Below are 15,923 nucleotides of genomic sequence, written 5' to 3' on the forward strand. Positions count from 1 at the left end.
AGATGACTGCTATTTATTTTCAAATCACTGAAGCACTTTAAATGCTCTACTTTGTTATTCCACTTGTTATTTGTAAACCTGACAGTCCAAATATGTCATGATTATTGTGCATTTTAGAGGGCGTATAATTTTTTGGAAATCTACTGTGCCATTGTGTGTTTTCCAGCAATAAGCAGAAATTGTGCTTCATTGATCACTTTGTTCTAAGTTTGGCATGGTTAAGAAAAGAAGAAAATGGTATTTAACAAAAATAATGGAACATTTAGTATTAGATAGGTTCTAAGTTCACCATGTTTTATTCTCAATTTGTTGGATGCAATATGTATCTTTTATGATTGTCTTGAATTTACGTTAAATAGTATTCCATTCTCAATGACCGTATAGCATGTGAGAGCATGGTGAGAATTCCATCGTCATCGAATGCAAGTTTTTATATGCCCATCAAGACGGGACGTATTATAGTATAGCAATGTCCATCTTTCTATACGGACCTTGTAGGCAAAATGTCAAATAAACCGTAACCTCCAGGATCTTAAAACTTGGTACATTTAATCACCATGATGAGAGGAAGATGCCTATTGTTTTTCAAGGTCAAGGTCGTATCATCAGTTAATAGGAAAACCCTGTAGGCAGAATACAGGCCAAACTATTGGAGCTAGAATCTTACAACTTGGTTCATTTAATCACCATGATGAGAGGAAGATGCCTATTGTTTTTCAATGTCAGAGGTCAAGGTCGTATCAGTTAATAGGAAAACCTTTTAGGCAGGATACAGACCAAACCGTTGGCACTAGGACTGTCAAACTTGGTACACGTACACTTTATGCCAAGCGAAGGATGCCTATTGTTTCTCAAGGTCAAAGGTCAAGATCGTAGTATCACTTAATAGAATAACCTTATTTTTTTTTTTTTTTTTATATGAATAGTTATTGCCTGAAATTTTGTCACAACCTTCAGAAAAATACATTATCGGTTCACATTTCAACTTGATTGGTGCGCCATGACCTACTTTGGTGCTAAAAGTAGGTCAAATAGTTTTCTGGACCTTTTCTCACCATGGATACAGATATTGCACTGAAGGTCAAATGGGTGTATATTGTACTGTTTGCCATTGCGATACTGTAAGCTCACCTGAGCTGGAAACTCGAGTGAGCTTTTCTGATCGCCTGTTCTCCAGAACCACTGGGCCAATTTCAACCAAACTTGGCCAAAAGCATCCTTGGGTGAAGGTCTTTTAAGTTTGTTCAAATGAAGGTCATGCCCCCAGCCTTCCCCCTTCATAGGGGAGATAATCACAAAAATGCCAAAATAGGGTGAGGTCATTTAAAGATCTTCTCAAGAACCACTTAGCCAGAAGAGCTGACATTTACATTGAAAGCTTTCTGACATAGTGCAGATTCAAGTTTCTTAAAATCATGACCCCCAGGGATAGGTTGGTGCCACATTAAAGGATCAAAGTTTTACATTTATACAGTGAAAATCTTTAAAACTCTTCTTCATTAGAACCACTGGGCTAGGAAAGTAGTTCACATAAAAGCTTTCTGACATAGTGCAGATTCAAGTTTGTTAAAATCACAGCCCCTGGGGGTAAGATGGAGCCACAATATGGGATCAAAGTTTTACATATGAATAGGGAAAATCTTTAAAAATCTTCTTCTCAAGAACTACTGGGCTAGGAAAGTACAAATTTACATGAAAGCTTCCTGAGATAGTGCAGATTCAAGTTTGTAAAAACCATGGCCCTGAGGATAGGATGGGGCCACTATAGGGGATCAAAGTTTTACATACAAATATGAAGTATGTATGGAAAATCTTTAAAGATCCTCTCAAGAACCATTGGGCCAAAGAAGTTTACATTTACACGAAAGTTTCCTGACATAGTGCAGATTCATGTTTGTAAAAATCATTGGGTAGGATGCCCCAATAGGGATCAAAGTTTAACATGCAAAGATATAGGGAAAATCTTTAAATATGGGCCAAGGTTAGCGATGTGGCCCATGGGCCTCTTATTTGATTTGCCTAGATGGTTGAGCAGTCAGCACACTAGTCACATGCTGGTAGGAGATTTGGTTCTGCAGGTTGTGAGTTCAACCCAGGGTAGGGTATCCACATGAGGTGAATTTTTCTGTGCTTAATATGTATGTGTGTGTGTGATTACAGTAGATCATTAAATTTTTATGCCACTCTCTACCAAAGGAGGGCCATATTGCTTTGCACATGTTGGTCATTTTCCCACATTTTCTGGAACAGATCACTGGCTTTACCTCTCAGTCTTTATACTTAGTGGGTTGGTACACATGGTGATCCGTATCATTTCAAGGTCAAGGTCACTACCAGGCCAGAAGGTTTTATGTGTATAATGGATCTCGTGCAAGGGATAAGTGGAAAATGCTTTACTTCTTGACAGGCTGAAACATATGCACATTGCTTAGCAGGTCAATATGTTCAAGGTCAACGTCCCTGGTACAAACGGGCTTTATCTTATGCAATGGATGAGTGGAGAATGTTTTACCATGCAGACTTTATATTTGGTAATCTGATACATATTAATGTTCAAATGATCCCTATTGCTTAGCAGGTCAGTATCTCCAAGGTCAAGGTCACTACCTGGCCAGACACTGCAGTCAGGTTTTATGTGTCTTCTACATCTTGTGGGTTGCTATAGCAATGCTTTTGTCTACTTCACTTTGCAGATTTAATTCTCCAGTGTGTACTAGCTGCTGTAAATTGTAATTTTAGATAATATGGGCGTTATATATTACAATATTTATTTTTAGAGTGTCATGATGATGTAGTCAAGGTTGTAGCTCTAAGCTGCAAACACAATGTAGTCATCATTCCGTTTGGAGGTAAGAAATAATTTGAATTGATTTTATCAGATTCATCACTCTTATCTTCACCTATTTCTTTGAAGTAACAGTAATTTTTTATATGTCCATCAAAGACGATGTCATATAATATATTGAACCCCACAATATTTTTAACCCGGGTTCAAAATATCGCTGCAATATATTGAACCCCCCTATAAAATATTGAACCCAGGGTTCAAAATATGGCCATAATATTTTGAATCCCTTTAAATACATTTACAGTCAAAAAACTAGGGTTCAAACTATACCACTCAAAATTTGATAAGGATCACTAGGTTATTTGTGTGTAATTTACCACTAACATAACAAAAGACATAAATTTGACCCAGGGACGTGTTTACTCAGGTTATGAATGAAAATTCATGAACGGCATGAACTTTTATTAATACGGAATGCTTGAAATCTGATAACAACACCAAAAGGCATTTCATTACAAAAAGTTAACAGCAAACCAGAGAAAGAATTACACAGTTTTTGGGGATAGTCCATCATTACACTTAGTCGATGAAGTGTCAATACCGGGTATGGCCTCTCCTTGCATCAATGACGGCTTGACAACATCGAGCCATGCTGTCAATAAGCACCCGGATGTTTCCAATGGGAAGGTTGTTCCACTCTTCCACGAGGGCGTTTCCGAGCTCTGCCAAAGTCGTGGGTTGTGCTCTACGGCGTGAAAGGGCAACCTGCAGCATGTTCCATACATGCTCAATTGGGTTCAAGTCCGGCGAGCGCGCTGGCCAGTCCATACGGATAATTGTCTCCTGCTGAAGGTACTGCTCCACCACCCTGGCGCAATGAGGACGGGCGTTATCATCCATCAGGATGAACTCAGGGCCAACAGCACCAGCGTAGGGTCTGACGTAAACATCGAGGATCTCAGCCCGGTACCGCACCCCCGTCATTGTTCCTCTCTCCAGCACATGAAGATCTGTTCTTCCATCCCTGCTGATTCCACCCCAGACCATGATGGAACCACCACCATAACGGTCATGTTCACTGATGTTGGCATCATGGAAATGTTCACGTTGTCGTCGCCACACTCGGTGCCTCCTGTCTGTAAAGTCCAAACAATACCTGGACTCATCGGTGAACAGAACTTGAACCCAATCATTCTGTGTCCAAGTGACATGATCTTCAGCCCAGTCCAATCGCTCCCGCCGGTGTCGAACAGTCAGATGGACTCGAACACATGCCCTTCTCGAGTTGAGACCTGCATTGTGAAGCGGATTCCGTATCGTCTGAGTGGACACATTCACCCCCGAGGCATCCAGGAGGTCGTTACATAGGCTCGTTGCTGTCCAGAAGGGATGGCGTCGTGCCTGAAGAGCCACAAAATGGTCTTGGCGTTGGGTTGTCGACCTCTGACGACCACCCCCATGTTGGTGTGCTGCTGTACCAAAAGTTTGCTGTCAGTTCCAGGCCCTGTTTACAACGCTCTGACTGACGTTTAGTGCATTTGCAACGTCACGTTGTGAATAGCCAGCATCAAGCATTCCAATACATCTGCCCAGTTGTTCTGTCATCAGGCGACGCCTTACACGTTGAGGGGGCATTGTGTTGATAAACGTAGTGTAAACACTCAAGTGAGTTTGAAATTTTAGAAAGAATCAGACACCGATGCATGAGTGAAAATCGTGCAATGGTAGCAAAAGCATAAACTGTGATGAGAAACGCATTTCCCATGGCATGAAATGCACATGCAAGTTTGTTAAAGACGTTTTTGATTTCACTTGGACACAATATTGCCAGTTATGCAGTTATTAATTTTTTAAACAGAAAAATATCTATGATCCTTATCAAATTTTGAGTAGTATATTATGGTGTTGAAATGAACCTCCTAATTTTTAGCTTTTCTGATCACATTTTGTCCGGCGTCCGTCTGTCTGTCTGTCCGTCTGTCTGTAAACTTTTCACATTTTCATCTTCTTCTCATGAACCACCGGGCCAATTTCAACCAAACTCGCCAAAAAGCATCCTTAGGTGTAGGGGATTCAAGTTTGTTCAAATGAAGGGCCATGTCCCTTTCAAAGGGGAGATAATCACAAAAATGCAAAAATAGGGTGGGGTCATTTAAAAATCTTCTTCTCAAGAACCACTGGGCCAGAAGAGCTGAAATTTACCTGAAAGCTTCCTGACATATTGCAGATTCAAGTTTGTTCAAATCATGGCCCCTGGTGGTAGGATGGGGCCCCAAGGGGGGGATCAAAGTTTTACATACAAATATATAGGGAAAAACTTTAAAAATCTTCTTCTTAAGAACCACTAAGCCAGAAAAGCTGAGATTTACATGAAAGCTTCCTGACATAATGCAGATTCAAGTTTGTTCAAATCATGGGCCCCGGGGGTTGGATGGGGCCACAATAGGGGATCAAAGTTTTACATACAAATATATAGGAAAAATCTTCTTCTCAAGAACCACTGAGCCAGAAAAGCTGATTTTTACATGAAAACTTTCTGACATAGTGCAGATTCAAGTTTGTTCAAATCATGGCCCCCGGGGGTAGGATGGGGCCCCAAGGGGGGATCAAAGTTTTACATACAAATATATAGTTAAAATCTTTTTCTCAATAACCACTGAGTCAGAAAAGCTGATATTCACAAGAAAACTTTCTGACTTAGTGCAGATTCAAGTTTGTTCAAATCATGGCCCCCGGGGGGTAGGATGGGGCCCCAAGGGGGGATCAAAGTTTTACATACAAATATATAGTTAAAATCTTTTTCTCAATAACCACTGAGTTAGAAAAGCTGATATTCACAAGAAAACTTTCTGACTTAGTGCAGATTCAAGTTTGTTCAAATCATGGCCCCTGGGGGGTAGGATGGGGCCACAAGTGGGGGGGGGGGGTCAAAGTTTTACATACAAATATAGGAAAAAGCTTTAAAAATCTTCTTCTCAAGAACCATTGGGCCAAAGAAGTTGACATTTACATGAAAGCTTTCTGACATAGTGTAGATTCAAGTTTGCAAAGGGTAGTTTGGGCCATAATAGGGACCAAGGTTTTACATGCAAATATATATGGAAAGTCTTCAGATATGGGCCAAGGTGACTCAGGTGAGCGATGTGGCCCATGGGCCTCTTGTTTTTTTGTGTTTGGTAGGTTGGGTTTGGGGTTCAAGATATTGTGACTGTGAAATTATTAAACTCCTGAGACTTATATTTAGGAGGGTGTTCAAATGTTAACGTTTCTAATTATAGTGAGATAGAAATTAATTTTTTGAATGGTGGGAAGGGGCTCAAGATATGGCATTGAAATGTTAACCACTATCCCCTCTCCTCCCCACCCCCAAGAGAACAATTTTTGAAAGTTTTTCAAAATTTTATGGCCATGAAATATTGAACCCCCAAAAGATAAGAGGAGGGAGATCAAAATACTATGGCTGTGAAATGTTGAATGCCCATTAGCTTTCAATAATGAAGAGGAAGGGGTTCAAAATATTATGGCTATTACTTGGGGAAGTTTTGTCACCCTCTTGTCTTGTTAAAGGAAAAGTATTTAAACCCAAAATTCTTAATCACATACTATAATAACAATGTTTAAGTACAAAAAAGTGAAATCTTTATATATCCCAGTCCATAAGATATATATTTATTTTTTGTATTAAATTTACAATCTGATTAGAAAAAAACCCCAACTCAAGGAGCCATGTTGTTAAATAAGAATGGTCTCTCTCTCTCTCTTGAGGTAACAGGGATATAGCACCTATGTATTGTGTGTACACAGGGAAGTGTCATAAGGGGGGGGGGGTAGCTATACCCACTGTCTATTGTTTTCTCCTTGATGGTTTCATTATTAAGAGTACATAGATCTCTTGAATTTTCTTGTCAGTCCAATTTAAATCATTACCATCTAAAACATGAACACTGATTTTTTTTACAGTAAAAACTTGTGTATAACAATCTGGGATGTAAAAAAAATAATCTGGGTATGAAAAAAGAATTTCAAAATTGCCTACCAATTCCTTATCTATCAAAAAAAGGACACAAAACATAAGTTTTCATGACCCCCCCCCCCCCTCTCTCTCTCTCTCTCTTACCTGTAGAAGACTAATGGGGTTCCATTTTTCACAGCCATAATATCTTGACACCTCCCCCCCCCCCCCAAATAAAAAAGTAGGGGGATCAATATTTCATGGCCATAATATCTTGAAACCCCTCTCTTACCTGTAGAAGACTAATGGGGTTCCATTTTTCACAGCCATAATATTTTGATAACCCCCCACCCCCACCCCCTTTTTTCATATACAAGGTTATGTTTACTTTCCTACTGGTACTTCAGCAACAAAACAGTCATTATTTTTGTATCCCATATACAACAATGACATTGGTCACATCAATGTTGAATCTTTTCTCCATCTTTTTCCACAATGCATAATGTCTATGTTCCTGCTCATGCATTCCTGTTCATGCTTTCTCTTCGGGGTTGTAATTTGGAACACTTTCAATGTGGGGAGACATTTGTTTTTAACAAGCACAAATTATATCTTTAAAAATATTCTTCTCAAGAACCGCTAGGTCATAAAATCTGAAATTCCTTACTTAGTGCTGATTCAAGTTTTTAGCTCACCTGAGTCCGTCCATCTGTCTGTCTGTCCGTCTGTAAACTTTTAACATTTTTGACTTCTTCTCAAAAACCACTGGGCCAATTTCAACCAAAGTTGGCACAAAGCATCCTTAGGTAAAGGGAATTCTAAATTGTTAAAATAAAGGGCCAGGCCTCCTTCCAAGATAATCAAGAAAAGGTAAAAATAGAGTAGAGTCATTAAAACATCTTCTTCTCAAGAACCACAGGGCCAGAAATATGAAATTTATAGATAAGCTTTATTAGGTAGTACAGATTCTAAATTGTTAAAATCATGGCTCTCGGGGGGGTTGGATGGGGCCACAATAGGGGATCAAAGTTTTACATACAAATATATAGGAAAAATCTTTAAAAATCTTCTCAAGAACCACTGAGCCAAAAAAGCTGAGATTTATATGAAAGCTTCCTGATATAGTGCAGATTCTAAATTGTTAAAACCATGGCCCCCGGGGGTCAGATGGGGCCACAATAGGGGATCAAAGTTTTACATACAAATATATAGGAAAAATCTTTAAAAATCTTCTTCTCAAAAACCACTGAGCCAGAAAAGCTGAGACTTATATGACGGTTTCCTGATATAATGCAGATTTTAAATTGTTAAAATGCTGGCCCCCGGGGGTCGGATGGGGCCACAATAGGGGATCAAAGTTTTACATACAAATATATAGGAAAAATCTTTAAAAATCTTCTTCTCAAGAACCACTGAGACAGAAAAGCTAAGATTTATATGAAAGATTCCTGATATAGTGGAGATTCAGGTTTGTTAAAATCCTGGCCCCCTGCGGTCGGATGGAGCCACAATAGGGGATCAAAGTTTTACATACAAATATATAGGAAAAATCTTTAAAAATCTTCAAGAATCTTCAAGCCAGAAAAGCTAAGATTTATATGAAAGCTTCCTGATATAGTGGAGATTCAGGTTTGTTAAAATCCTGGCCCCCGGGGGTCGGATGGAGCCACAATAGGGGATCAAAGTTTTACATACAAATATATAGGAAAAATCTTTAAAAATCTTCTCAAGAACCACTGAGCCAGAAAAGCTGAGATTGATATGAAAGCTTCCTGATATAATGCAGATTCAAGTTTGTTAAAATCATGGCCCACGGGGCTCAGATGGGGCCACAATAGGGGATCAAAGTTTACATACAAATATATAGGAAAAATCTTTTAAAAATCTTCCTCTCAAGAACCACTGAGCCAGAAAAGCTGAGATTTATATGACAGCTTCCTGATATAATGCAGATTCAAGTTTGTTAAAATCATGGCCCCCAGTAGGATGGGGCCACAAGGGGATCAAAGTTTTACATACAAATATATAGGAAAAATCTTTAAAAATCTTCTTCTCAAGAACCACTGAGCCAGAAAAGCTGAGATTTATATGAAAGCTTTTTGATGTAGTGCAGATTCAGGTTTGTTAAAATCATGGCCCCCAGGGGTCGGATGGGGCCACAATAGGGGATCAAAAGTTTTACATACAAATATATAGGAAAAATCTTTAAAAATCTTCTTCCCAAGAACCACTGAGCCAGGAAAGCTGATAGCTTCCTAAAATAGTGCAGAGTTAAGTTTGTTCAAATCATGGCCTCCTGGGGTAGGATGGGGCCACAATAGGGGATCAAAGTTTTACATACAAATATATAGGAAAAATCTTTAAAAATCTTCTTCTCAAGAACCACTGAGTCAGAAAAGCTGATATTTACATGAAAGCTTTCTGGCATAATGCAGATTCAAGTTTGTTGATTGTTCAAATCATGGCCCCCAGGGGTCGGATGGGGCCACAATAGGGGATCAAAAGTTTTACATACAAATATATAGGAAAAATCTTTAAAAATCTTCTCAAGAACCACTGAGTCAAAAAAAACTGATATTTACATGAAAGCTTTCTGGCATAATGCAGATTCAAATTTGTTGATTGTTCAAATCATGGCCCCCGGGGGTCGGATGGGGCCACAATAGGGGATCAAAGTTTTACATACAAATATATAGGGACAATTTTTAAAAATCTTCTTCCCAAGAACCACTGAGCCAGGAAAGCTGATAGCTTCCTAAAATAGTGCAGAGTTAAGTTTGTTCAAATCATGGCCTCCTGGGGTAGGATGGGGCCACAATAGGGGATCAAAGTTTTACATACAAATATATAGAAAAAAATCTTTAAAAATCTTCTTCTCAAGAACCATTGGGCCAAAGACGTTCACATTTACATGAAAGCTTTCTGACATAGTGTAGATTCAAGTTTGCAAAATCATGGCCTCCAGGGGTAGGTTGGGCCATAATAGGGACTATGGTTTTACATGCAAATATATATGGAAAGTCTTCTGATATGGACCAAGGTGACTCAGGTGAGCGATATGACCCATGGGCCTCTTGTTTCACTTCTTTGAAAGACATGAAAATTAAGATGGGGTGCTGAAAGTAATTGAATTTAAGGTTTTGTCATTGAAATGTACTTAAAAATGTCAGCATTTTCCAACTAATCTTTGTTAAAAATATTTTCTTTGAATAATATTTTGTTTAGATGTGGAAAACCAATGGAAAGGTCTTGAAAACTCTATGAAAAGTCATGCAATCATTGTCGTAAGCTACAGCTGAAATGTACGCTCCTCTTCATATGAATATTTACGAGAAATGAAGAAATTGTCTTGCAGGGAGCCACGTGTGAAAAGGAAGAGGAGCGTACATTTCAGCCATGGCTTGTGACGATGTCATGCAATTTGCATGTGATAAGTTTGTGAAAATTAACTGTGTTTTATTTATTCATTGAATAGATTATTTTGATAAATAACTTGTAGGTCCATTTGTATTAGTTTGTTAAACTATTTTTATGTTTCTCATGGTATGAGATGCACACCAAATGAGCACTTGGTGTCTTTCTCTACAGGTGGAGTCATTTTACAATGAATCACTTGCAGGAAATATAATTATGTGTTCCTTGGATCATTCTAGATAACATATTAGGGACAATTGACCCTTGTCAAAACTTTTCCTTCTTGCTATGTTACAAGGAACTTTCTGAGCTATTACAATTTTAACTGCAGGAGGAACAAGTGTGTCAGGTGCATTGGAATGTCCAGCACAGGAAAAAAGAATGATTGTCTCCCTTGACACATCACAAATGGTAAGCAGTCTTCATGTCAATTTTTCTGAGCCACTACCCATTACGTTTAACATTTCTACATTTACAATGCATGAATGGTGCATTGCATAGTTACAAATTCACAGTTACAGGGATAGAATTTTAACCCTGTTGGCTTTCCATAAGTGTGAGTCCACTACCATAGACCAGTTTTACATGGGGATATATAGGAAAAATCTTTTAAAAACTTCTCAAGAACAACAGGGTCTTGATAAATCCTATTCACATGCAAGCATCCTCAGGTATTGCAGATTCAGGTTTGGTAGCTCTGTCCATTTGTCTGTAAACTTTTCACATTTTCATCTTCATCTCCAAAACCACTGGGCCAATATCAACCAAACTTGGCACAAACATCTTTGGGTGAAGGGGATTCAAGTTTGTGCAAATGAATGGCCTTTTAAAGGGGAGATAATCACAAAAATGCAAAAATAGGGTGGGGTCATTTAAAAATCTTATCAAGAACCACTGGGCCAGAACAGCTGTAATTTACATGAAAGCTTCCTGACATAGTGGAGTTTCAAGTTTGTTAATATTATGGCCCCCGGGTGTTGGATGGAGGCACAATAGGGGATCAAAGTTATTCATGAGAAATTATAAAGAAAATCTTTAAAAATCGTCTCAAGAACCACTAGGTCAGAAGAGTGGATATTTACCTGAAAGCTTCCTGATATAGAGTAGATTTCAAATTTGTTCAGATCATGGCCCCCAGAGGTAGGATGGGGCCACATTATGGGATCAAAGTTTTACATGCAGATATATAGGAAAATCTTATCCAGAACCACTGGGACAATTTCAATTAAACTTGATTACAAAAAAATTACTGCAAAGCTTCCTTACAAAGTGGAAATTCATGTTTGAAAAAATCATGACCCTTGTGGTTAGGGTGGGGCCACAATAGGGTATCAAAACTTTACATGCAAATGTATAGGGAACCAAACTTGGTACAAAGCATCCTTAGGTGAAAGGGCTAGGTACGTTTGTTATCATAACTAGGCCCTGTAAAATACTTCAAAAATGAAGAACAATTATCAATACAAATCATTGATATATATGAAGTTGATGATCCCTAGTATTTATATATACAAACATATCGGTGAATCTAGGTCTCTGGTAATGTTGAGTACTATTCAAACCTATCCGGAATCCGGAAAATGGACGATTTTCTTAACTTTTTCTACCTTTTAGGAGAAAATTCCACGTGGCTACATGCATCGGCCACAAAAAGCAGTAAACTAGAGATAGATTATTTTTAAAAGAAGTAATTTTGCATGTTTCGTTCTGGCCGTTGGTTGTGGCCAATTTCATTTTTTTTTTTTTATATATCTAATCAGGCGTCTGATTTTGACGTTTGTGAACAGGCGGATCGCCATTTAGCGCATAGCAATGAATTGTGCATACATGTACAGTGATATAAGAAAATTAATCACAACTTAATGTACTTGTTATTGTTTTAGCGACCACAATGATATAATAATTACAGTCTAAAAAATATCAGTTTATGAGCAAATCCAGTTCGGGTCATTGAAATGCAAACAGCAACCGGACCAAATAAAATGCAGTACTAGGCCGGCTATGATGCACAGTTGTACACCAAATATTGTCTTAATCTCTATAAATGTGTACAAATGAAATGTTCCTGTCGCTTATAAAATCATAAATATGCAATAATAATGCCAATATAAAGGTAAATTGATTAATCCAACAGTTTAATACACATCATCTAAAAATAGTATTGAACCTTGTATACATTGACAGCGTACAGTACGGACCAAAAAAGCTGTTCCAAGCAAAACAGTTTTAAACGTCATAGTGAAAAATGTGACGTCAATTTTGCATACTTTTAAAGAAAGACGTCATGATTATCAATCACAAGTAACTGTCATATTTGATAGAATGTTCAAGTCTTCTCTTGGGTTCATGAATTACTGTTTTAGCAACGTTTAGGCCTTACAACTATGTAAAAAAAAAAAAAAAAAAAATTATGCATGATTACTGGAAATTACCGTCACAATCAAGAGTTATAAATCTACTTGAAATATACTTGATGAGTACATAGATCTATACAGGCACGTAACATCGTAATTTCTTTTTTTCAAACAATTATAAAATTCTAAAGAAAGGGGGGAGGGGTAAAAATATATTATTTTAAATTAATGGATCAGACTGCCATTCGCCAGTATGGTTGGTAAAATGTACTATTATCATAAATAATCGGTGAGCTAAGAATCAATAATCCAAGTATTTCATTTTCGAAATATGACAGAGAGAAAGATTTTCAAGTATCCATCATGAGGATGGGAAAGAAAGACAGATTCAGAGACACATACAGTGCTCCCACTGGACCAGAATTCCCTTTCGCCACTTTTTCGGGGAGCAGCACGGCACAAATAATCACATGCTTTACAATTATTTCTATCCTATTATATATTATTTTATTCATTACAGTGATTTTAGCATTTTGAATCAGTTACATTACTTAATCATATCCAGCTACCATACCTAAACACTTCTTTCTGAAATAATAAGAAGTTGATTTGTTTGATAAATTCTATTATGGAAATCAAAAATCAGATAATAAATCATATAAATATAAACTTCAAGATGCTACACCCTTCAGTGAAAACATTGTGTACATTGCCCGAAATGCAGATGTCACAAAACATCAAGCCCAATTTAGAGTCTATCTCAACCATTCCCTATTAAATTTCCGTTTTGGTATGGAAGATTTTGCAATTTGGTCAGAATCAGATGTTTGAGCAGGTGGGATTGACTGTAAAGCCAAACATAGTTATTTTTATAATTTTAGACTGACTAGGGTCAGAAGCTACAAGTTTAGTGTCAAATAGAATGGGGTGCATAGTCTTATGAGATTAGCATTTTTATACTGTTGGGCACCGAGCTTCAAAGAAAATTATTTATTAAAATTGCTATATCCATATCAATGGTGACCGACCGCATTGTTTATGAAATATTCGAACTAAAATCAAACACATCAAAATCTTGTAATCAACGAGTTTGGCCGCAAAAACAAACAATTGATGTATTCATATGATATATACATTATACACAATAATACGGCCAATTTAATTACCGGTCGGTTCTCTGGTTAAGAATTGACATTAATGTGGAGATGATAACACGATAATGAATAAGACTTTAAATGTTAAACAATTGACCACAGCTGTCCGGTGTACTTTATTACATAATCACCGACTTTTTTTGCAGCCATGAATTACCTGAGGCTGTGACCAGCTCTGTGTGCACTGGAGCGACGCGAGATTTCCGGTCGCACGCGTTGACTGAATAAACAGATTTTGACTGCATAAACAAACAGGCGATAATGTGTCACTGACAAAGGATTTAAAATACAATTTATTGCAAAAAGGAATTTTCGCCACTTTCAATTTTTTTTCACCATTTTTGAAAAAAATTCGCCATTGGCGAAGCCCAGCTCGAGCACTGGACACATAAACAGAGAGAAACTTTATCGAAATCGAAAGTGATAATTTCGTTTTAGGATGCCAGGTTTCGATCTTAGATATTTGGGACAAGATAAAAAAAAGCCCATGTCTGATAAAAATCTTAATTCAAATATTTTGGGGGAAGGGGGGGGTGTTAAAAAACTCCCACAAGTTTCTGTCATCGAATATCAATTTTATTATAATGCATGAATAATATTGCAGCACAGCGAACAAGACTGAAGTGACCAATATGTTTAGAAATAAAATTTATTACATTTTAATGAACTTTTAAAGTGACATTTAAAAACTACATTTGTTAATAAACATTAGAAAATGTATATATTGTTATTCAGCTCTATTGTTTTATTGCATGATAATCGATTTGGGTGAACATTCATCATATTAAGTTTTAAGAGGGATAGAGTCTTGATGAAAACTATGTGAATTAATTTTTTTTATCAAACATTAAACATTTGATGTGCCGATACCCATTATTGTTGAGTACCCAAATTTTTCATCATTACCGTTATTTATAAAACGTCCAACATTTCATAAATAGTGTGTGATTTTTTTTTTCCTAATCAAAATTCTTGTCGTAATGCTAGTGAATTATCCATGATATTTACTAAATAATGTGACTACCATAAATCATAGAAGTAGGTCTATAAGAAGGGTAGGTCTGCGCAAATGCTTTCATTATAATCAAATAAAAATTTGAGCATCTTTCTATCATCGTAAAATGAAGTTAGATGAATGAACAGTTTACTTCAAAGCTATGGCATGAAAAACTTTAAATAGCTTGCTTTATGATTTGATGATTATCTTCAGTGAAACAATACCATTTTCATATTCTTATTCATTCATCTAATTTGGGGTCTTGTCGTGTATTCTAAGCTAAAGAAATAGACAAATCTAAAGAGAGAGAGAGAAAAAAAACAAGAGCGGTAGAGGAAAAAAAAAAAAAGAACATCCGGAGTTAAATAGTTATACATCTTATGTTTATCATTTCATATTTTAAAAATTGAAGCCTAATGTTGATTTAAAATGGACTCGTTGTTGGTAAATAAAAAAAGAAATCAAGAAAAAATCACGGTATATTAATTCGGCCTCTTATATAGGAAAAATAAACATCAAAAATCAGTTTGCTAAATTGATGCCAAATACGGCAGTATATAAATATTGCATGTAGTTGAGGGTAACACTGAAAATTTTCACCCCGAGAAAACCATTGTCAACCGAGGGGTGAAAATTTCAATGTTACCTTCAACTACATGCAATATTTGTTTTATTATACCGAATATTATGTAAACAGGAAAGCAGAAAAACATACGTCTGTTGACATTTGATCAATCACTGTCATGCAATATTTTGTGTATCGATGCGGATATTCCCGTTTATTACAAACGCTCAAATGACGTCGTCTAACAATCTACGGCGAACCGTACGCGCATAAATTTGACGCATGTGATAATTTTTTATGATATCACCCGTTGTCAAGTAGTGTTACCCGTTGCTAGATATTATCACCCTGGGGCGCGTGCTTTCTGTTCTCAGAGGGTAACAATATGTTTTTTCAAATGCTTCTCGACCAATCAGATTCAAGTATTTTACATGAAAGTATAATAATCAGAAATGTTCTATGCTACCTGTCCCAACACCCTGCATGGAATTTTCTATTTTTTTTTCTATCCACAAACATAACCAAATCAGCGTGTTTTTCACGTGTGTAAACAGCCTGAGTGCACTCCAAGAAGTAGCATCAGTTACCAACATCAAATAAATCCTTAGAAAACTACAATTACCCAGGATTTCCTAATCGGGATGCAAAAATTGAGAGAAAAGAATAAAGGAAATCAATCTGATTAAAATTAGATCTTCC

At 37.0% G+C, this 15,923-nt stretch overlaps 1 protein-coding gene across 1 annotated transcript in view; it reads left to right on the forward strand.

The window, feature by feature from the left end:
* The window catches only part of LOC125683153 (alkyldihydroxyacetonephosphate synthase, peroxisomal-like), a 113,828-nt gene that overhangs the window by 32,404 nt on the left and 65,501 nt on the right, over positions 1-15,923 (forward strand). The window contains exons 6-7 of the mRNA XM_048923991.2: positions 2,778-2,849; positions 10,486-10,565. Coding sequence (XP_048779948.2) covers positions 2,778-2,849; positions 10,486-10,565 — 152 coding nt within the window. The remainder of the gene's footprint in view (positions 1-2,777; positions 2,850-10,485; positions 10,566-15,923) is intronic.

The sequence above is a fragment of the Ostrea edulis genome, chromosome 6 (assembly GCF_947568905.1).
Source record: "Ostrea edulis chromosome 6, xbOstEdul1.1, whole genome shotgun sequence".
NCBI classification, from domain to species: Eukaryota; Metazoa; Mollusca; class Bivalvia; order Ostreida; family Ostreidae; genus Ostrea; species Ostrea edulis.